General features: G+C 42.1%; 1 protein-coding gene across 3 annotated transcripts in view; it reads left to right on the top strand.

The window, feature by feature from the left end:
* CLMN (calmin) overlaps window positions 1-23,789 on the top strand; it is an 89,614-nt gene that overhangs the window by 50,006 nt on the left and 15,819 nt on the right. Inside the window, exons 2-7 of one of the 3 annotated variants that reach the window (XM_072986622.2) lie at window positions 737-798; window positions 5,976-6,071; window positions 9,321-9,404; window positions 15,405-15,497; window positions 19,322-19,512; window positions 23,174-23,367. In XM_072986622.2, coding sequence (XP_072842723.2) covers window positions 737-798; window positions 5,976-6,071; window positions 9,321-9,404; window positions 15,405-15,497; window positions 19,322-19,512; window positions 23,174-23,367 — 720 coding nt within the window. Of the gene's footprint in view, window positions 1-736; window positions 799-5,680; window positions 5,787-5,975; window positions 6,072-9,320; window positions 9,405-15,404; window positions 15,498-19,321; window positions 19,513-23,173; window positions 23,368-23,789 lie in introns of those variants that run through there. The other 2 variants (XM_072986624.2, XM_072986623.2) reach the window with 2 other exon arrangements.

Below are 23,789 nucleotides of genomic sequence, written 5' to 3'. Positions count from 1 at the left end.
GTATATCACGGTATAGTCGCTAGAGATGGGGAGAGGTATTTGAGAGACTTTTTCTTCACCAGTGTAAGTTGAGTGGCTTTGGGTAATGTATATCTTAATTTAGGGGGGAGGTGCTAACAAAGTATCTTGGGATAATTCCACTTGTGATTTTTTTTTTTTACCTTTTAAGTGCCAGATCAGTTCACCTAAGTCTTTGATGTTGCTTTAACAGCTTTTGCTAGGAGTTGCTGCTCTTCTCTTTGTGCTTTTACTGTATGTTCTGTTTTCTGATCTGCTTTATATTTTATCCTTTAAAAAAAAACACCATGAAGCTCCTTTGAAATTTTGAAGTAAAAAAAAGGAGTATAAATGTCAGAAAACCTGACTCCTTTTCCCATGTCACCAATCCTGATTTTTTCTATATGTCTGCTATTTCTTCTTAAACAATCTTAGAAGTAATATGGGATCATGCATTTCTGCATAGTTTTCTTTGTAGCATTTGTTTGTTTATTGCACTTTAATCCCATCTTTCACCTGTGTGTGTTTATGTGTCTGTCTTTCTGCATGCATGCAGGAGAGCACACTCAGATTTTACTGCTTCTGTTCTTAATTTATTTGATAGATTGTATGAATCATAATTTAAATTGGTAGTAGTAAAGTAAAACTAGATACTGTTCCTTTGTATATGGAGGGTTACTTTTGAACAGGGGCTTCCCCCTCTTGAAATAACTTTGTATTCTATTCCTTTCTTTTCTAGTGGAGAGGCAAAATGTCCAAAAAAGGACTTTTACCAGATGGATGAATCTACATCTGGAAAAGGTAATCCTGTTAAACAAGTAACATTTTTACCGACATTCCTGCTTTCGGGGGAGCCACCATCATCTGCCACCCCACAGGCACTGGAGGAGAGACAGTGTGCTGTGCTGCTGCCAGCTGCCTGCCTTCCTGGGGGGGAGAGAGTTTGGCTTGGACTCCCTCAGCCTTGCTACTTCTGGCTGCTCCACCCCCTCCTCAACACCAGCCACCTGGCTCGGGGGGAGAAGGGGCTTTACAAGGGGTTTTATTGTGATTGGGTTGTCAGTTGCCATCAGGTTGAGTAAGTAGAGACCCACAGTGGGTCTGAGGGAATAGGAAGGGGGGAGGGCGTTGGAGGGGGCAGCCATTGAGGTGGTGCTGGGTAGAGGAAAGAATGGCGGTGGGGGTAGAACATGCCCGCGTAGGAGAAGAGAGGTTAGATATCTTACATCTGTCCCCTCTTCTCGTCCTACCCCCAACCAGATGGTATCAGGTGACCATATCAGCAAACCCTCGAGCCACACGGTGCTGTTGAGGAACACCAGGTTGGTACAGAATAAGACTGCCCTCACCCAGGATGTAATTCTGGATGAGGGGGCTGACCTGGCATGCATTACTGAGACCTGGGTGGGAGAGGACGGTGGTGTCCCTCTCTCCCAGCTGTGTCCGCCTGGGTACTCAGTCCAGCACCAATGTCGCTCGGAGGGTCGGGGAGGGGGAGTGGCTATAGTCTATAGGAGTTGTATCTCCTTGACCAGGCTTCCTCTCCCTTTGAGAGGAGGTCTTGAGGACCTGTATTGTGTGTTGGTCTTACAAGACCGCCCACCCTACTGTGTACCAACGGTCTCCCTGCCTGAGCTGACAGAGGTAGCCTCAGACCTGGTGTTGAGGACTCCCAGGCTGTTGGTGCTGGGGGACCTCAACATTCATGCCGAGGCTGCCTTGACTGGAGCGGCTCAGGACTTCATGGCCGCCATGACAACCATGGGGCTGTCTCAATGTGTCATTGGCCCGACATATGAGAAGGGCCATACCTTGGATCTGGTTTTCTCAACGGGACTGGAAGATGGTGGTTTGGATGTGGAGGGGCTGGTTGTGACCCTATTCTCATGGTCAGACCACTTCCTGGTCAAGTTTAGTTTCTCTGCAAGGGTGGGGGATCTATTAAGATGATTTGCCCTTGGAGACTAATGGATCCGGATGGTTTCCTGAATACTCTGGGGGATTATCCATCTGATATGGTCATTGCTCCTGTCGAAGCTCAGGTCACCCTATGGAATAGGGAGATGACCCGAGCAGTTGGCACAATTGTGCTTAAGCGCCCTCTCCCTGCATGCAGAACCTGGACAGCTCCTTGGTATATATCTGAACTGCAGGCGATGAAGTGAGAGAGGAGACAGCTGGAGCGCAGGTGGAAGATATCCTGCTGGGAGTCTGATCGAACATGACTTAGAGTCCATTATCAGGCTATTTCATGGCAATATGGTTGGCAAAACGGCAGTATTTCGCTATCTGTATTGTTTCTTTAGAATGTCACCCAGTATAGCTGTTTTGGGTGGTCCAGGATCTTCGATCTTCTTCAACCAGGAAATCCGGTGGTGGTCCCAAATCGCTCATCAGCTCTCTGTGATATGTTTGCCATTCACTTTGATGGGAAAATTGCTCAGATTTGCAGTGGATTTGACTGCACCATTAGTGCAGAATCAGAGGATGTGTCCAGTGTGCCATGCTTAAGTCAGGTATTAATGGATGAATTTCAGTTGTTGAGACCCGAGGATGTGGACAGGGTGCTTGGATCTGCCCGTTCTACCAACACTCCACTCAACCCTCCAGGGGGCCATGAATGCCTCTTTGAGAGAGGGAGTGGTCCCTACCGCCAATTCGGCCACTCCTAAAAAAGACTAACTTGGACCAGGGCTGGTGGTTAACTACCAACTAGTGGCGAACATCCCTTATTTGGGCAAGGTGTTCGAGCGGGTTATGGCTGGGCAACAGCAGGCGCTGCTGGATGAAATAAATTTTCAATATCCATTTCAGTCAGGTTTCAGGCCGGGCTTTGGTATGGAGACATTTGACCCTGTACAGTGATTACCTTTGCCAGGAGAGAGACAGGGAGAGTGTGACCCTGTTGATACTCCTCGACCTCTCAGCCGCTTTCGACAACATCGACCATGGTGTCCTTCTGGATAGTCTGGCTGGGTTGGGAGTCGAGCGGCACCACCGTAACGTGGTGCCACTCCTTCCTAGCTGACCGTATCCAGAGAGTGGTGCTGGGGGACAGTTGCTCTGCCCCATGGCATTTATGTCACGGGGTTCCTCAGGGCTCGATACTGTCCCCCATGCTGTTTAACATCTACATGGAACTGCTGGGAGAGGTCATCAAGAGGTTTGGGTTGAGGGAGTCGGCCATATGTTGATGACACTCAGCTCTACCTCTCGTTTTCCACCAATCTAGGTGAGGCAGTTTCTGTGCTGAACTCATGTCTGGACATGATAATGGATGAGGTTTAATAAATTGAAACTCAATCCAGACAAGACGGAAGTGCTGTTAGTGGGTGCTTCATCGGACAGGCTAGAGGGTTATTTCCCTGCCTTGAATGGGGTTGCACTCCTCCTAAGGGACAGGCTCTACAGCCTGGGGGTGTTCCTGAACCCCGGTCTAACTCTGGAAGCTGAGGTGAACTCGGTGGCCAGAGGCACCGACCTTCAGCTGCGGAAATTATACCAGCTACGGCCCTACCTGGACAAGCAGAGTCTCGTGACAGTTACACGTGCACTGGTAACATCCTGTATAGATTACTGCAATGCTCTATACATGGGGCTGCCTTTGAAGACGATCCGGTAACTGCAACTGGTTCAGAATCGAGCTGCGCAGCTGGTCAGTTGTGGGTCTACTAGGGAACAGATCAGGCTGATTCTGTTCGAATTATATTGGCTATCAGTTGCTACCCAGCCCCAATTCAAAGTTTTTGTTTTGACGTATAAAGCCCTAAATGGCTTGGGTCCTGGATACCTGAAGGACCGCCTCCTTCCATATGAACCTACCCAGCAGCTAAGATCTAGCCAGGGAGCCCTTTTGAAAGAGCCGCCCCTCAAGGATGTAAGAGGGATGGTTTGTAGACAAAGGGCCTTTTCGGCAGCTGCCCCCAGACTATGGAATGCCATAGTTCTCTGGCGCCAACGCTGATGACAGGTCAAAACTTTCCTGTTCCAGAAGGCTTTTAATTGAAATAATATCAAAGTGGGTCCTGATGGCAATTTTTAGAGTATATATTTTAATTGAATTTTAATTGTTTTATATTTTTATTGTACTTAAACTGTTGTAAGCCACCCAGAGACTTTTGGGTAGTGTGGGCGGCATATGAGATAAACAAACAAACAAACAAACAAACAAACAAAGTCCAATTAATTTTTATAATATTTAACCCAACACTTAGCCATGAATAAGAAGTTTATTTTAGTGATGATCTAGAAAACTTTCTTCCAAACCTCATGTGGGCATATTATGTCAGGGGATGTGCCTATGCCTCTGATACTGTTCTATTCTTAGCTTTCTTGCATGCAAACATTTTGCAGCTGGGACTCCTGTACACAGCCAGCCAGTCTCCCCCATATGGCTCAGGAGCTGGCTGTAGAAGCATTTCTGCACCCATCTATCTGAACCTCTCCCCCACTGGGGATGATAATAGAGACTGGAAATAATTGTGAGAATTCTCTGGTTCCATCGTTTGCTTAGAATTCAAAAGCAAATAACATAGGAGGGACTGTCCTGAATATCAGGGGATGGAGTTTTTAGGGAGAGGTGTGTACTCTGCAGAGTGGAACATACCAATGCACTAGAAATTCCCCTTGTTTAATATTACTAAATTACTTAGTGTTGACAAAAGAGGCACTGAGACAGAATCCATTAACCTCTGCAAGATCATACACCCATAACACAAGAGTGAGAGGCAAGGAGTGCTTTTTTTGTTGTTGGTTGGTTGATTGATTGGTTTGGGTTGAGATTTCCACAATTTGTGCAAAATGCCTCTGCAGAAACTAATTTCTGTTCCCTTTTGAAGGAAGGCACACACAACAAGCATGGAAGGATTGATTGATCAGAAGAAAGAAACTACCCATCCCTTCCTTCTAATATTTAAAATTCCATGCCACAAGGCTCTAACTATCCCATAATCTGTACGATTGCGTAAGATGGATGACAGTAGTTGCAGCAAAAACCCTAATTCAGATCAGCGAAATTTATTTTACAGGCAAGGAGAAAAACACTTCTCATTACCAATTGTGAGAACAAAACATCCTTATTTTAATGCAACCGTAAAAAATGGAAGTGTCGTTTTCAGTATGGGGAAATATAGAAGCTGAAGTTAAATGACAGTAGATACAGAATATACCATTTGCAACAATTCCGTTAAAATTTCAAAGTATTGAAAATATGTCTTTCACATTAACCGTCCTTTAAGATCATACAATCATTTTCTAATTGCTGAGAAAATTTTATTAATACCTGTAGTAGAGCAGGTATTAATATATAGATAGATAGGTATGTAAGTAATTAGTGGCCAAAATTCACTTCCATATACTGTGGGCTTTCATTGGTCATTAAACTTTTCTGTTCAACTCCCTCCAGGTTCCGACCTTTCCTTGGGATGTCTTTTTGACTTGGGGAAGCATTTTGGAGCCTCAGGATGGGGCAGAAAGCCTTTAATGCCCCATTAAATATCAGGATTAGGACTATTGGTGGTGATTTTCTGGCATTAAAGGCCCCCTCTCTCCTGAGGCACTGAAAGGCTTCCTCAGCACAAAAGGAAACTTTGGGTGGGTGGATCTGAAATAAAATATTGTTAATGACCAATAAAAGCCTGTGGCTTATGATGCCATCAGCTTGTGCAGATTTTGTCCATTGAATTTAAACCAAAATCAAGAGAAAGGAACTTCTTCGTCAATTCTAATTCAGCAGCTTCATGTTAAAGCTTCTTCTTGAAGTCCCTTTGTTGAAGGAAGACCACTTGAAGGTCAGTGATAAAAGTGTCCTGATTGAATGAAATATCCTTCCACTGTTGCCTGAATTCTTCCATTTCTTGAGTCAGGTGTGTGTCCATTTATTGTTGTTGAATTAACCTGTTTGGCCTAAGCTAGAATACTGTTGGGAGACAATATATATTCTGTTTGTGTTCCTCAATGCTGCCTCCCTTTCTTCACAGTGCAGCCCCCCTCTGGAAGTGAAAGATTTGTTGGTAGATATTAAAGATGGCAAAATTTTGATGGCTTTACTGGAAGTTCTGTCTGGACAAAATCTGGTATGTATAAAATGCAGCCATAAAGAACAATTGAAAAGAACTGTCTTTTACATAAGTGGGGTAGAACTGTGTAGATTTCTCCCCCCCCCCCAGGCCTCCATCAGAAACATATTTCATGCCAGACAGCTGCAACCATTTTGTAACTACATGTGTATTGTAGTTACATGCAATTAAATTGAAACTGCAGCAGGCACTAAGGATCAGGCTATATTGCCAAGCCCATCATTCCTACGTTTTCTTTCAACTAGAGAAAGCAGTCCAAAAAATTGTGTTTTTGGACTGCAACCCCCAGAATTCACCAAGATTAGCTTCCCAGAGTGAATTGTCATTCAAAAAAGACAGATCTGCTCACCTCTGATTTCCAGTTTAGAATTAAGCTGATCCAAAAAAACTTTCCACAACTTCGTGTTCTCCTGATGTGTTGGACTACAATTCCTATCATCATCCAGCAGCATGACTAATGGTTTTAAGGTTTCACTGGCAATGCAGGTCAATATCCACAAGCTTTTAAAATTCCTCTTCCCATCCATTCATTCAGTGGTTTTTCTTCAGCAAATCTCCATCAGTGGATACAGTTGAAACGAATCTCAGACAGGTTAGGATCTTCATCGGGTGGACAAATGGGCTGTCCACATGCAGCCCCTACTAGTTGTTTTACCCTCCCCACCAGTCTCCTGATGCTGGTGCCTTTGTTGCTATTGCTGCTGAGTTTCAGTGCTGCAGCAGCCAATTCTATTTAATTTTAAAACAAGATGCACAGGACACAGATACTTTGTGCCTTGTTTTAAAACTGTTTGGTGTCAGAGATGGAGAGGCAACCTTTACCTGGCTAGGCTAAGATGTATTGCTACTAGTATTTATATATTCCTCTGCCTTTGCATGTGCTCATCAAACACAGATGGATGTTCTATTCAAACTTAGTGTTGCTAAGGAAAAGTGTACCTGTAAAAGTTGAGTAGGTTCTGGTTAGTAGAAAAACAGTTCAGAACTTTGGACTTCTAAATGTTTAAGCGAAGTGGTGAAGATTTTTGTTGTTGCACTGCCAATTTGCTGCTGAAATTCAATGATGAGGTCAAAAAATTGATAATGTAGTAGCTAATGCAGCCCCAGTTTGGTTCAGAAGAGCAGTGCGTTCACCTGGAAGTTGCCAATCCTGTTGTAAATGGTATATCAAGTTAAAGAATCAGTATAATGGATAGAGGTAAGAATATAGATATAGAAATCAACCTCCTCACAACAAATCAGCTCTTCCATGGTTGATCAGCAGTTAGTTATGAAAAATTGTTGGAACTTTACTAATTCTGTTTTTGAAAAGAAAAATAGCTGTGATCTACTCTACAATGGCTTGGTGGGCACAGTGCATATCCAGCCATCCCTACTGTAATGACTTCAGCCCTCACTTGCCTAATGATGTCCATATAGATGAGTTGCTCTTTGCTTGCTGGAATGAATGAAAGAGTGCACCAGGTGTATATCATATATGATTTAATGGCCATTGGGAAGGAGAAGAAAATGCCTCTAGGAAGCCTTATTTTCATTTACTATTTTCCTAGCTCCTGGGTGGGGATTAATGGTGGTAGAAGATATGAAAGAATGAATGAATGTTTAAGAGAGAGATGAGTAGAGAGACAAATACTCTTAGACGTGTTTGGGTATAGATTGAGATGTTAAGATTAGGTTTTTTGGTTAAATCAAAGGCTAAATGATAGGTCATTAGGAAATCTGTGTTAGAGATTATTGTACCTATACGCTAGATGTACTACTTCAAATAAAACTTATACAAAGAGTGAATGAGTCCTATAAAGTAATACTAAAAACCTTTCCCAATTTGTCCCAGTTTTGATCATCCAAATTTTTAAATTAGCTTTCCAACCCATTGCAATTTAATCCTTTACAAAAGTAAAAGCAATTTTGGTCCTTAAACATCTCTTATTTTCTGGTATTGGCTATCACATAAACAACCATTTGGGTTCCTGGGCATCAGCTCAAACAAGATGGAAAGGGAAGAAAAATAAATCTTTTAGAAGGTTTCTAGTTTTTGGAACCAGTGGTGAAAATATTACTTCAAGTTTAGAGTTCAACAAGCAGATGAAACGGCAGTCTCCCCCCCCCCCACTGAGGTTTAAGCTGTCTTGCAAAAGTACAGTGGGTCAGTGGTGAGTCTTATTGTCACAAAAGAGTAGCAGGGTTGAAAAATTACACATTAAGAGAAGAACAGTGGAAGGAAACTGTAGGTGTTCCAAGTGTGTAGAGACAACAGTGTAAAGGTGCCCATTGGATGGATGACTGTGTAATAACAGGGTAGGATCCTAGGAGAGAAGTCCCTTTGTAGTAATAAAAATGGGAGAGAGGGCTGTGAAATTTTCGACCTTGTGTGCCAGAATGACATTGACCAGAGTCCTGCATAAAGCAGATGGACCATGGAAATATACCATATTTTTCCATGTATAAGAGTATACTTTTGTCTAAAATCTTTAGACTAAAAATTGAGGGTTGTCTTATACACGGAAGTAAGCTGTGGTGAGAACAAAAAGAAGTGGAGGGGAAATCAGGGATCAAAGCGATTCTGCAGTACTTTTATTCCTTTCCTCCTACACTTGCTAAGCCCCACTTAGATTTCTTAATTTTGGATTAGAAAAGTGGGGCGGCATCTTATACATGGGGGTGTCTTATACACGGAAAAATATGGTAGATGCTTATATTATGTTTATATTGTTCCGTAGACAGTTAATCTTTCTGCACATTGTGTGAATGATTATTTTCTGTGTGGGGTTCCTCCACAGCTGCACATGTTGTGTTACTCAGACACAGGTCAAAGTGAGAGCTGGTGTTCGTCCCTTGCCTCATTGGACAATGTGGAGTTCATGAGAAATTACTGGCAACCCACTGCTTATTTGGAGACATCAGCTGAAGTCACCACTGGTTAAGAAAATCTGGGACCCAAAGGAGCTTTTAATTAGAGCTACCTTGCTGCCTGCAGAATTCTGGGAATTGCAATCCAGAAATAAAAATTTCCGGGGCAGTGGTTCCCAAACTTAGGTCCCCAGATGTTCTTGGACTATATCTCCCAGAAATCTTGGCCAGTATAACTAGTGGTGAACACTTCTGGGAGTTTTAGTCCAAAAACACCTGGGAACCCAAGATTGCAAACAACTGCTAGGGCATAGGTCTGGTTTGGGGGCTTTTATTCTCCATACCACTAATGATTTATCTTGTCTGTACGTACTCTACCCGGTAATTGTTTTTCAGATGCAGGAATATAAGCCTTCTACCCATCGTATTTTTCGTCTGAACAATATTGCAAAAGCCCTTAAATTTTTGGAAGACAGCAATGTAAGTAATATGAAAACAGAAAACCTAATCTTCACTTTATCCGGTTTATCATTGCAAAAGGGGAAAAATGTCATATGCCTAAAATAAGGATGTGTAAACGAATGGAATTAAGCCCTATTTATTGCTGAGTCTAAAAAGCTGTATAAAACATGTTCCTAGGAAAAGAATGATTTTTGAAATGTTGTAATGTAATGGTTTCAGTGGAATTAAAGGATCAGAAACCAAGTATTAAAAGGGAAAAAAAAAGGAAAAGTTTGTTCTTGGCAGACTCCAAGCAACCAAACTTGAATTACTTTGAAGGATTGTGACTTGAGTCATCTGTGTTTTGTATGTGTGTGTTTCTTTCAGAAAAAGTCTTTTTGGCATTGTGAATTTTATATTACTCTGTTAAAGTATAACAGGAGCCCATCTTACGTTCCTTCAAAAAAGAAAAAACTCAACAAAACCAGAGAAATTTTTTAAAAAAACACCCTCTGAAAACCTGAATTTGATGGTCTAGACCACTGGTTCTTAACCTTGGGTTACTCAGGAGTTTTGGACTGCAACTCCCAGAAGCCTTCATCACCAACTGTGCTGGCTGGGGTTTCTGGGAGTTGCAGTTCAAAAGCATCTGAGTAACAAAGGTTAAGAACCACTGGTCTAGACCAGCCATTCTGAACAGAAAGCCATATGGCTTTCTGAGCCCTCATTGGAGCTCCTGGTACATTTGAAGGGGGCCACGGACCGGACACAGTTCTTCACACACCATCTGACAAGGTTTGTTATATGACTTGTACAATCCTGATTTGGCCTGTATTTCTTTCATACTGTGTTCATGGCTGTGGCCAAAAAAAGGTTGAGAATGGCTGGTCTAGACTTGCGTGAATTTTGGACATTTGAGATTTCAGGGTACACAATTCCTCAAGCTGCACTGGCATTGCCGTTCCGAGTGCATTTGCGCTGAGTGCAAAAGAAATGGGACAGGAAGGCAGGACTGTTGCTTTGGAATCTCATGTGAAGATTACGTGAGTTAGTGGTTCTGGTGTCTGACTAGAAATTAGAAAATTCTGATTCCTTCCCTCTCCCTCATACTCCCCAAGGTTCCATTGGGATTCCCTTCCTTGTGGGGAAGGCTGTGGGGTCTGTGGGACATGTGAAAGGTAATTAACTTTTCCTTCCCACTTCCATGTCTCTTAAGAAGCCTCTCCCTACCCCATACAGAAAACATGATGGACGTTTTCTGGAATTAGAGAGAAGTGATTGCTAGACAACTCCATGTGTGAATGGGAAGGGGGCTGAAATTGGATCATTGTGGACTGCCACAATGGCTCCTGCTGTCAAAGAGAGAGAGAGAATGAATGAATGAATGAATGAATGAATGAATGAATGAATGAATTCCTGCTGCTATTACGGTTGCTTCTGAAATTTGGAGGGTTTACAACAACTCTCTGGCATAGGAGACTGCATGATACCTCCACCAATTTTTGGCACTGCATATTTATCAGCATGTTTATCAGCCACTGCACATGGCTAGACAGAAATACAACCTGAGGCATCATGGCCACATGCAGCCCATGGACTGTGAGTTGCCCACCCCTGCCCTATATGTGCTGTTTATTTCCAGTGGGGAAACAGTTTGGTAGGCAAGTTGAATAAAATGAACCTTGGAGCCTTGGTTACTTAGCTTTACTATAAATTACCACACTGCCTCACAGGAGTGTCTGACAAATTGTTGTTGTTTTCCTTCATAAGCTGTTGGTGAGTTCTGTATAAGCCTTTGGCGACATCATGTTCAAGCTTTCATTCTGTTGCTAAGGGGCTTCTTATGTCATAGTGAGGGCCCTCACCTTGCCTTAAGCTTATTTATGTAAGGGGAAGTTTTCCTCAGGCACGCAGATGGAGTGATTTCGCCTTTCTCTCCAGCCCTCTTCTGAGGGTGGTGTCCACAATCAAGTACATGACTCACTAAGAAGAATTAAGAAGTATGTAAAGGTACAGTATAGTAGTATATCTAGGCTATCTGGGCCCATCATGAGAGAACAAGCCTCACTAGAAAAGACAGCAGTGCTTGGAAAAGATGAAAACAGCATGAGAAGAGAGGAAGACCAAATATAAAATAGATGGGCTGAATAAAGGAAGCCACGGCCTTGAGTTGACAGGACCAGAGCAGGGGTGTAAATGAAAGAATATTTTGGATTCACTAGTGCAGAGGGTTGCACCAGGGCAGAAGTAACTTAAGGGCAAACAACAAAGTTTATCTAGGGTGGTGATTAGAGATGTGCACGAATTAAAAATTCCTTAAAAATCGCTACTTTGTCAATTTATATAAGTATTCTTTCCTGATGAATAAAAATTAACAAATTTTTAGTGATTTTTGATTCATCAATTCAAGAGTCAGACACTTTTCCTGGCTCTCCTCTATAGTCCTTCCGAGTTTGGTGAAGATTGGGTTTCGGGCATCCAGGTTATATACCCACAAAGTGCCCTTTGGCAGCTGGCTTGTGGCCCTGCTGGCATTTCTCCCAAGTTCCCTCACCTGCTAAAGGGCACTTTCCTGGGGAACCCACTTGTAGGATTGCAACTGCCATCATTACCAGCTGGCATAACCAACGGTGAGGAATGATGGGAATTACAGGGAGTTTGAATATCTGAAGATTCACTTGTTCCTCCTTTCTGTTCTAAAAGGAAGGGAGCCCCTGGCTTTTTGGCAGCGATGTGGCTAGGAGCCATTTAGCAGTGCAGCATCTCTTCCTGTAGCTATTGAAGGGTGTCTTTCATGCTAATACTGAATTTCAGCAATCCATGCCTGGTAACTGCAGGAAGAGCTGAGCAAGACGAGAGTGGTTATGTAACTAGCAAGCTATATGTGCTACAGTGAAGCACTTAATTAAAATAAAAATTAAAACGAGAAGAAGAAAGTGTCTAGAAGTAGGCGAAAGATTCTGGTAATCGTATAGTTGTATTTTTTCTCTCTCAGCCAGACAACACAAGGGCAGTGACATCTTAGTGGGCTGCACATAATTTGTTGTCAGTCGTTAATTAAAGGCTTCCTTTTTCCATCTCATTACAATTTAACCAAATGCAAGACAGAAGGGTGGTGAGGAGAAAAGGGTTTTCCTTGTTCCTAGGCTGTGGGGAGTTTAAATATTAAACCAGACAGGGAAAGATGGAGAGGGGCTACTATCGTACATAACAGAGTTAATAAGGTTATGTGGCCTGTTAATAAGCGCTGCATCATGGGGCTGTCTTTTTCTTTTTCTTTTCAGTATCCTGGGTGGTTTGTGTGTATCTGTGTCTGTAATCTATCTAGGGGCTGCCCATGGTGGTGGTATGAGGGGCTGAAATTAGTGATGAAGAGGACCATGCCCTTTGCAGTATTCTTTCTTTCTTTCTTTCTTTCTTTCTTTCTTTCTTTCTTTCTTTCTTTATTTCTTTCTTACTTACTTACTTACTTACTTACTTACTTACTTACTTACTTACTTACTTACTTACTTACTTACTTACTTACTTACTACCTCCCTACTACACCATTTTCTCTCTCCATCTTCCTGTCCCTTCCCTCTCTCCCCAGCTGGCAGAGTATAATGCAGAGAAGGTTCTCATGGGCTCCATGCCTCCCCACAAGCCCTACACCAGTTTCGCTTTAATTTGGAAAAAAAATCACCCCAAACATTTTTGAGGGCCTCATAGATCCCAGTTCTCTTCCACTCACCTCAGTTTTTTTAAAAAAAGTATCTATGTATACGGTATTTATATAGAGATGTGTCAGGGAGAGAGAATAGGATGCAGGGGGGCTTTTTTCAATTAAAGACAAAACCCTTCACATTTTATATAAGAGGATTATGGGGGTATCATGAGAGGGGATATGGCCTCCATCATCCAGAGATGTGTGGGTGTGACCAATGGCCCTCTGAAGGTTGCCTATCACAGATTGGTGTTTTGAAGGCCTGAACTATTGCTTGCAGAGATATTTTAAAATAAGTCTCACAGCCATATGCATCAGTTTGCCCACGTTGCTCTGTGTCAAGGGTGGAATTGTGTACACCATGCACGTTGGCCTCCCGAGGCTTCAGTGTGGCCCCCAGACCTATCCCAACATTGAAAAAAAGTGGCCAATTGTAGCTCCCACCCCATCCCGCCCCAAAGCCTTCTGGAAGTGCACATGGCCATTTAAAAGCAATGTTTAACCTTGTTTTGGGCCTGAAATAGCTTTTCCCAGATGCAGAAGGGACAAGTGCACCTCGCCAAGGTTGGGGAGAGTGAAAATGGAGTTGGCGTGCTGATGCCGCCCCTGCTTTGCATACTTACATGATCTCTCTTTACATATTCTGTATTATTATATGCTGCCTTCCCCAATATGGCCTCCTCCAGATTTACTGGACTACAACTCCCATCATCCCCAGCAAACCATATATTCAGATGGAACTGCTTTAGAAAACAACAAGCATCATAGCCCATTACCAAGTGTTAATGCTGTCACTGGCTGCAGCAGAAACCCAGTGTTTCCTCCTTGACTGGTATGCCCAGAGTGGTGGTATTTATCATATGGAGTTTCTTGCATCGTCATCCATCCATCCATTTGATATGGTCTTTGAAACCCTAACTATTGTCCGAATCTTAATCGTGCCGATATAAGCCATGTAAAAATCCGTGCAATAAATATGGAGAAGGAAATATCATGTTAGCTGAGTCTAGGAAAGAGGCTCTGTTAACTAAGATTTTTTTTTCCTCATCCCAGTTTGTATCAAACGTGATTTCACGTTTTCAAACGCCTACAAAATCAAATGGCACCTCAAATGAATAATGGCCACTGATCTACACGTAACATGTGCTAGAAGATACATGATAACTCTCACTTCAATAGAAAAGCCTCAAATAGGCATCATATAATCAAATCATGGGATAAAAAGAGTAAATTACCATTTTAAAAATGCAAAGAATTGAGGTTGAGACTAGTAATTATACTAATACTGTACATAGCAGACATGCATGTTTTTCATTCTCTCCTGTCCAAATGTAAGATCAGGAGATTTTGATTTCCATGTTTTCTATGCTTAAAAACACATGAATGTTGCCATGTTCATTTCAGCCACATGAATCATAAAATCCGTGTCCTGAAAAGTCCTGACAGTGAGGCTTTTAAAACTCATTAGATGCATTTTGCTTTCATGGCTCAAGACTGATATTGGCATGTGGTCCGAAAGATCTGGACAGAGTTAAGAGAAGTATTTTTTGTGGATTACAACTCCCAGAATCCTCATCTACCAGAACTACAAATTACCAGAATCTACCATCCAGCAAGGCTTCCAGTTCCATAGAGGCTCGCCATGGTTTATACCAGGATTACTTTATAGCAGTATCTGGAGAAGCCAGGAGCCATGCTAGCTGAGGGATTCTGGAACTTATAGTCCAAATACGTTAGTTTTCCTATGTTTGGTAACATTGCTATGCCCAGACATCACTGGAAGATAGCAGATTGTTTAGTAACATGGAGATCCTCATATTGCTCGAGGGTCAACATAAGTACCAGTTTTTAGGTGCAGCATTATTTAATACACTCTTTATTAAATGTATTATTTCCCCTGCTATTTGGACTTCTTGTTTCTTCTGTTCTAGCATTTTTATCCTGTAGGGACTTACTAAAGCCTTTGAGAATACTTACTAAATTGTTTAATCTTTTCATATATTTATTTTTTGCACAATATTTAGCTTGTTTGTTTTAATTTAAATTGTTGTAGTGATGGTTGTGAGTCATTGTGGTATAATGGATAGAGTGACAGACTAGGATTCAGTAGACTTGGTTTTAAATCCTTGCTTGGCCATAGAAACTCACAGGCAGAAGGGCATGGTCTCTGGATATAATGGGAGCTAGAGTACAACACATATGGCCAAATTGGGTAAATCCAGTTTATACCTTTCTTTAAGACATCTTAAAGGTACAGTCTGTAATTAAAGCTGCATTCTTGTGTATTTATTTATTTTCAAACTTCCTTTTAAAGCTCCCAAACTTCTTTTCTCTAGGTAAAGCTGGTTAGCATTGATGCAGCTGAAATAGCAGATGGAAACTCTTCTATGATACTGGGCCTGATATGGAACATAATCCTGTTTTTTCAGGTAGAAACAAAAACATTGCTGTAATTGCTTCTTATGTATTCCATCAGAATTTTTCAGTTTTAGTGTATTATAGTTTTGTCAAATATATGCAGCTCTTTTATTTTCCCAAATTAACAGCACTGCATAATCTGGACAAATAGTATACAGCGGTGCCTCGCTTTATGATCGCTCCGTTTAACGACGAAACCGCATTACGGCAAACTTTTTGAGATCACTTTTGCGATCACTTTACAATGTTTCCTATGGGGGAATTTTGCTTTGCTATGATCGGTTCCCTGCTTCGGGAACCGATTCTTCGCAAAACAATGATTTTCGGACAGCTGATTGGCGGTTTCAAAATGGCCACCAGGTAAACAAAATGGCCCCCCGCTGTTTTCTGGGATGGATTCTTTGCTGCACAGGGAGCGAAAATGGCCGCCCTATGGAGGATCTTCGCTGGACGGTGAGTTTCCAGCCCATCAGAACGCATTAAACGGGTTTTAATGCGTTTCTATGGGCTTTTTAAGTTCGCTTTACGACGTTTTCGTTCTACAGCGATTTCACTGGAACGAATTAACATCGCCATGCGAGGCACCACTGTACCTGATCCTTGTTACACTTTTCTTTCTTCCCCTCTTCGTAGTCTGCTTCTCTCCATTGCTCTCAGATGACTTGAGTCCAGGCCAGCTTGTGTTCACTTGGCTTATGTTCAAATCCAAGATCACAAGATCTTGCTTTCCATTTCTTAAGCACATGCTGAAATTGTATGAACGTTGCTCTGTACATTTAACAGCTCAGATTTTGAGATCTGTGTCCTTAACAAGTCCTGACAGCCATGCCCTTAGACAAGTGTCGCTTTCATGACCAAGGCTTGAAACTGAGCCTTAAAATGACAAGAACTGAATGAAATCAGCAAATGTTTTGACATGCCCCTAAAGCACTGTAGGTACAAATGAAATCCACCCAGTTCTCCCAATGGTTCAGATACTAAGAGAGTTATATTGGGCTAGAGTGCTTATCTAACCAACCACTCTCTTCCCTGTGCAGATTCTGCCAGCTGCTCCACAGCCAGACTTAAGTTGTGGTTTAGAATTCCATTTTTTACTTCTTGGGACATGGGGGATGTTTCCAGGCAGGATTTGAAAGCTGGGTTTCAAAACCTTTGGTTATAGCAAAACTGGTTCCCCCCCCTTTTTTTTTTAAATTATCTGCATGGTGTAGAACATCTCATGAGTAACTTGCATTGATCTTCATTGTGGATTTGATCCTTTTCTGGGGAGGGGGGGGAGGGAAGCAATGCAGTTGCTCTTAGCTCCCTGTGATGCACCTTTTGAGGGTTGGGGAATTTGCTAAACAGAATGGACAAGGGCGCAGGGGGCTGCAGTACAAGTGGGACTGCAAAAATCAGGTTCCCCCCCCCCCCTTTACATAAACTCTTTGCTTTAAAGGCATCATATACTCCTATATCTTCACTAGTTTATTTATGTGTTTCTTCAATTCTTATACTGCCCAATTAGTGCAAAGCACTACTCTGGGTGGTTAACAATCAATGAATCCAACAATAAAACAGTAGCACCCTAACAAATGAAAGTCAAATCAGCTGAAACAATAGAAGACGGGCACCAAGGGAACAGAATCTTGGCATTTGCTAGACTTTTTAGATATCAACTTGCAGAATGATTCAGATCATATATTCACCTAGGCAACTGGAATTTGGCCTCCCTCAAATTCTGTATTTGCTGTACAGTGGAACCTCTGCTTACTTATCTTCTGTCAAATAAACAAAATCAAACTTGAATGGCCTATATTTTCTTCTTCAGTGAGGCACTGATCCAGATTGTACATTAAATCTAGTGAACACAGCAGTGCATCTTCCATTCAGGAGCCTTCTGAGACTGTGCCTCTTATGTAAGACCAACATAAGTATAACAAACAACCACATAGTCCCCATGGTGCGGTGGTTAAACTGCAGTGCTGCAGTCAAGCTTCTGTTCATGACCTGAGTTTGATCTTGGCTGATTCAGGTAGCTGGATCAAGGTTGACTCAGCCTTCCATCCTACTGAGATCAGTAAATGGAATACCCCACTTACTGGAAGGCAAGTTGTTACTTGCATAATTATGTTGTAAACCAATCACAGAGCACTCTAGCACTGTGAGGCAGTATATAAGTCAAAACAACAACATATTCACCAACCGTGAGATAGTTTTGTTTTAGTAAATAGCAGCAGAGAAGGTAAGGGGATTCCAGATTGGGATGGCAGCTTCATGGAAAAATAAATTTACTCTTTGCCCTGAATGTGGTCCCAGCCTGAACCTCTCCAGGTGCTATTTGCTCAATGAAAAAAAAAAATCTGTGCCACTGCTAGTTGGTTAATTGTCAACGCATTTAAATTGCCCCATAATCTTCCTTCAAATGTGAACTGCATTTTCAGAAGGCATCATAGAAGTCTGCAAGCCAGAAAATGCAAAAGGACAGCTTACCCAAATTTAGGTTCGGGAGCAGATCTCAAAAAAGTTACTTTTTTAAAACTATAAGTCCTGATGACCATGTTGGCCAAGGGATCCTGGAAGAGGTGGTCCAAAAAAGTAACATTTCAAGATGTGGTTGGCAGTCAAATCTGTGATCCTCCTGCGTGTTTTTGATCTCCTAACCATGAATAGGAGGTCAAGATATTTAACCTGCACTGCTCCCAAGTGTTCTCTAATGCTGGAAACAGATTCCTATCATAGGTTCAATTTCTGCTTGGGCCCCAGACCGTGCCTCCTTCTGGCCATCTGTATCTCTTCCAAGCATTCTTAGGGTTTTCTGTCTGCCACTTTATACCTCTCCATAGAGTGTTTCTCTGCTATGTTCCAGATGTCTGTTCTCTCTATAGTCTACGAGGAAATTAGTGTTATACAAAACTCTAACCTGAGTCCTTTGGGGTCCTGTTTTAATGAACTTCCAGGGGGGTAGCTGTGTTCTTCTGCTCCAACAAATACCACCCAGGTTGGGATCCTGCAGTTCTCCTGAGCAGAAATCAGCTTATAGGCTGCTGCTGGAGGAAAGAGGGAAGGTGATTTTTACTGATTCCTTCTTCTCCCCAAATCTTGCTGTTGCTCCACTGTAGAGAATCTTTAAAGTACAGTGGTGCCCTGCTTAACGATTACCCCGCTCCACAATGAAATCGCTTCAGGACGATGTTTTTGCGATTGCTTTTACAATCGCAAAATGATGTTTAAATCGGAAAAAACGCTTTACGACGATCGGTTCCCTGCTTCGGGAACTGATTTTTTGCTTAACGACAATCAGAAAACAGCTGATTGTCGGGTTTCAAAATGGCTCCCTGCTGTGTTAAGGACGGATTCCTCACATTACAGGCACCAGAAAATGGCTGCCCTATGGAGGATCTTCGCTGGATGGTGAGGTATTTCGCCCATTAGAACGCATTAACTGGTTTTTAATGCATTCCAATGGTTTTTTTACTTTTGCCTGACAATGATTTCATTGTACAGTGATTTTGCTGGAACAGATTATCGTCGTCACGCGAGGCACCACTGTATAGGAGATAACATGAAAAGGACCTTCAGGAGGACTTGCCAAAAACCACTTTCCCATCACTCAGCAGGAGCCAATATGCTGTGGTAGTGAACCACTTTCTTGTAGGTACTCTCAGAGGGCATGAAATTAGCCCTGAATGAACTCTGTGTTTAACACAGAGCTATCCATTGACTGAGCTTTTGTGATGTAGAAGAGCATCCGCTTGCCTGAAGGGCAAGTTGCTTGTCCTGTAGGCAGTGTGTGCGGGATGATGGATTCTCTGTTCTTTGCTCCTGGCTCTGACTGTCTGTCTTTTTGTGTCAGATTAAGGAACTTACTGGCAACCTCAATAGGAACTCCTCCTCTTCCAGCCTGTCATCAGGGCCCAGTGGCCCCGATTCGGACACCTCTTATCCCAGCACGCCTAATGTCGAAAGAAGCATGTCTGTTTCTGTGAAGGATCAACGAAAAGCCATCAAGGCCCTTTTAACCTGGGTTCAAAGGAAAACGAGGAAGTAAGTTGTTTTCCTCTACTCTTCTTGAGTCATAGAGGCGTTGTGCTCATTTGGAACGGTAAACCGTGTTGCTGGTCAGGCATGGTGGGGTTGGGGGGTCTCTTTGTGTTATGTGCAAAGAAATGCAGAGAGGGATCTAGTGTAAGTAACAGGACAAGCTGCCTGCTATCATCCAGAACACTGGACTTCATGGCCGGCCGGCCTCTTTCTTCTTCTTATATGAACTTGTTCTAGGAGAAATTGAAAACTTGGAAAATGACTGGTTTTGTACTACAACTCCCAGAATTTCCCAGTTACTGCCATACTCATAGGGAGATTTCTAGGAGTTATAGTAAAAAATGTAACTTTTCAAGCTCTGAATTTTCTCTGTAATATACTTTTCTCTCTGCACACTTTCCTGGGAATGTAGTGAGATGATGTACATATTGCTAGAAAAGAACAGGGTTGCCAGTTATTTGTTGTTTCTGTTCTTGACAGAGATGCATAATTTGCCCATCACAAAACTGATGAGTCTTTTCCACCACCCTATGTCTCCTTCCCATTAAGCAAAATTAAATTACATTAAAAGCCCAAGCTGTGTTCTGATTCCCTCTGGGAGCTCCTCTCAGTTGAAGACTCTTTTTTTGCATTCACGTATACATCTCGCAACACAGAGGCAAGGGGTTGTAACAGTTATATTTTAAAAGGAAATTGTTGCATTGCACGTTACTGCTACTAACCTGATGAAGTGGTACAGTCGTGCCCCGCTTAACGATTACCCTGTATAACGAATCCGCTTCACGAAAATGTTTTTGTGATCATAATTGCGATCGCAAACTGATGTTTTAAATGGGGTTTTTTCGCTTTGCGAAGATCGGTTCCCGATTCTTCGCATTACGATGATCAAAACAGCTGATTGTCTGGTTTTCAAAATGGCCGCCGGGTGCTCAAAATGGCTCCCCGCGGTGTTTTTGGATGGATTCCTTGCTCTACAGGCACCGAAAATGGCCACCCCTATGGAGGATCTTCGCTGGATGGTGAGTTATTCAGCCCATTGGAATGCATTGAACGATTTTCAGTGCATTTCAATGGGCTTTTTAATTTCGCTTTACGATGTTTTTGCTCTACAGCCATTTCGCTGGAACGAATTAACGTTGTTAAGCGAGGCAGCACTGTATTTTAATCCACGAAAGCTCATGAATTGTATGATGACTTTTAGTGATCCATAAAGGTATTGTCTATTTTTTGCATTTGTATTTTATTTTATTTGAATCACTCAGCTAACCCAGACTTCATTTTTTCTTGGTCACTCTAGCTACAAGAGTAATTTGTTGAGTTGTATATCTAATTCTCTCTTTGTGTTATGAAAATACAAAGGGAAAAACTAAAGAACAATTCCCTTGCATCTTAAAACTGATAATAGTAACTGTGTGCCATTAAGTCAATTTCAACTTAGGCCAATTCCAACTTATTTTTCTAGGTAGCGAGAGGTACTTTACCATTCCCTTCTTGTAGAAGTACCCTGTGCAGCTTGCTGAAGGCTACACAGCTTAATTTTTCTCCCTAGAGACCTACTAAGAATTCAGACTCCCAACTTCTGGCTCTCCAGCCAGATACCTAATTCACTAAGTGTAAAATCAGAAAAACTCCTGCAGAAATGCTTTCAAAAACACATTTAAACACCCTTGTAAAGTGACTTTCGAAAGCAGCTAGGTTTTGCTTCACATGCCTAAAAAGTAACTTTTGGAATTATATCATGGCTTACTTTGAAAGAAACTAGCCAAATTACTTGTAACCAATTACTTTTGAGCTCCGTACAAAGGTCATTCTTTGTTGCAAACAAGGCTGATCCAAGACATTTTTGTTGCCTTGTTTCTCCATTCTGTATACAAAGGCAAACTAGGCTAACAATAAGACATCTACAGTTGAAGACAGCAAGTTTGTGCTGGAGGTACAAGAAAGGCTGTGTTTATCACACAGCACTGTTCTCCATCATTTTGCTGCCAATCCCTAAGGCTCGCCCACTGCTGCCTGAGCCGACCACCTCACCCTGCTTGATACCAGCCCTGGTTATTCTGGAGTGAGCAGCAGCAGCCTTCCCAGTTGAGATGTAACTCTGTTGAAGGATATAAATAGCAGCCGGAAAAGATGAGCAAGGCACAAAGGATGATAGAAAAGCACCCGGAAAGGGAAGGAGACTTTGCTGGAGTGTGCGTGTAAGATTTATTTTGCAGCATTATAGAATTGTGCAGATGTGATCCTGTAACTGCTTATGCTTTAGTTTATTAAGATATTTACATAGAGCATGTCTTATGGTAATTATGGCCCATTTCATGCAGGCTTCCACAATTTTTAAATGTCCAAAAATTGTAACTACCAAAACTTAATATGTTGTTTTTGGAATATAAGCCAGATGATGTTTCTGGATGGAAAACTGCATGGCCGACTTTCTACCTTTAATCGTCTCTTTAAGAATCCAGAGCGACTTGTTAGGAAGGAATGCTTAAAGGCCATTGACCTCAACACACAGTCCCCATAACAATACTATGTACATTATATATACACTATATATACTCCATAGTTGTAGCACAGTGCTACCAAAGGTACAGGGTCAGTCCTGCAACTAGGCAAAGTGAGGCAGCTATACAGGATATCATGAAAAGGCAAGAAATTGGTTTTTTTTACGATGTACAGTGGTGCCCCGCTTGATGATTACCTCATTAGATGAGGAAATCGCTTAACGATGAAGTTTTTGCGATCGCTTTTGCGATCACAAAACGATGTTTTGATAGGGAAAATTGTTTCACGATGATCAGTTCCCTGCTTCGGGAACCGATTTTTCACTTAACAACGATGAAAACAGCTGATCGTCAGGGTTTCAAAATGGCCACCCACTGTGTAAAATGGCTCCCCGCTGTGCTTTAGGATGGATTCCTCGCTTTATAGACAACGGAAAATGGCCGCCCTATGGAGGATCTTCGCTGGACGCTGAGGTAATTCGCCCACTGGAATGCATTGAACTGGTTTTCAATGCATTTCAATGGGATTTTTACTTTCGCTTGACGACGATTTCGTTCTACAGCGATTTTGCTGGAACAGATTATCCTCATCAAGCGAGGCACCACTGTACCTCGACTCAGATGAGTGTGCAAGCACCATTTTATTTGCCTGTTCCTCCAAACATGCCCAAACATAGGACTGCCATGTTGTTCTTCGGGAAGCCTCTCTTAAGTGTGTATCCATTGTTGTTGCTTAGTCATTTAGTCGTGTCCGACTCTTCGTGATCCCGTGGACCAGAGCATGCCAGGCCCTCCTGACTTCCACTGCCTCCCTTAAATCTCATGCTATTGATGTTAACTTCTGTTGGTCATTGTTTACGTAGAGAGGCATTTGTCATGCAAATAAGCTTTCTGACAGGTGTACAGTATATTCACCTGAAAGGTTGACAGCAGGAAGATCCATGTATGAAAATGTTGCCCCCTTGGTTTGTTAACCAATCTGTATGTAGTGCCTTCCATGAGCAAAGCCTTTCTGTCCATAAAGTAAATCCTGGATCCACCCCTTCATCTGCTGCATTTTCTAAATTTAGGAAGTTATTTTGCTGCAATAGTGTTCCATGTTACAAGGAATGTGTGTCTCTTGATGTTCCATGTGCGATTTTTTTTTAACTCCCTGGCTTTAGGTATGGTGTTGCAGTTCAGGACTTTGCCAGCAGTTGGCGAAGCGGTCTTGCATTTTTGGCTGTAATCAAAGCAATCAATTCCAGCTTGGTGGATATGAAGCAAGCTTTGGAGAAGACGCCCCAGGAAAATTTGGAAGATGCATTCAGTATAGCACAAGTCCATCTGGATATTCCAAGGCTCCTGGAGCCAGAAGGTACTCTGGCCATTTGAAAATGTCTTCAACATGCATTTCAGGCTTACAGGTTGTATAGGCTACGGTACAAGCACTGTCTCTGCCGTGTCTTGAAATATGACTACCCCGAGTTGATTTATACTGTTATTTCCAGTACAACAGTCAGAGGATACGAAATTATTTGACCCATAAGAGGAATATTTTCATCTCTTTAATGTTGTGACTGACTGTTGCAGTGCTCAGGTAGATAAAGGGAAGCTTTAAAAAAAAGAGACTCAGATAAATGATTATGAAATTGATAAGCAAATATACTTCTCTGTTTACCATGGTGTGCATAAAAGTGTCCCTCTGATAAATGTCTTCTCATTTATTTTTGGAAGTCATGGTTTGTGAATTCTCCTCTTGTTAAAATAAATGCCAGAGATCCATTTTGTAAAAAAATC

This window comes from Pogona vitticeps, chromosome 1 (genome assembly GCF_051106095.1).
Source record: "Pogona vitticeps strain Pit_001003342236 chromosome 1, PviZW2.1, whole genome shotgun sequence".
NCBI lineage: Eukaryota > Metazoa > Chordata > Lepidosauria > Squamata > Agamidae > Pogona > Pogona vitticeps.
The sequence above is the reverse complement of the archived record's forward strand: the minus strand, read 5'-3'. Positions and strand labels throughout refer to the sequence as shown.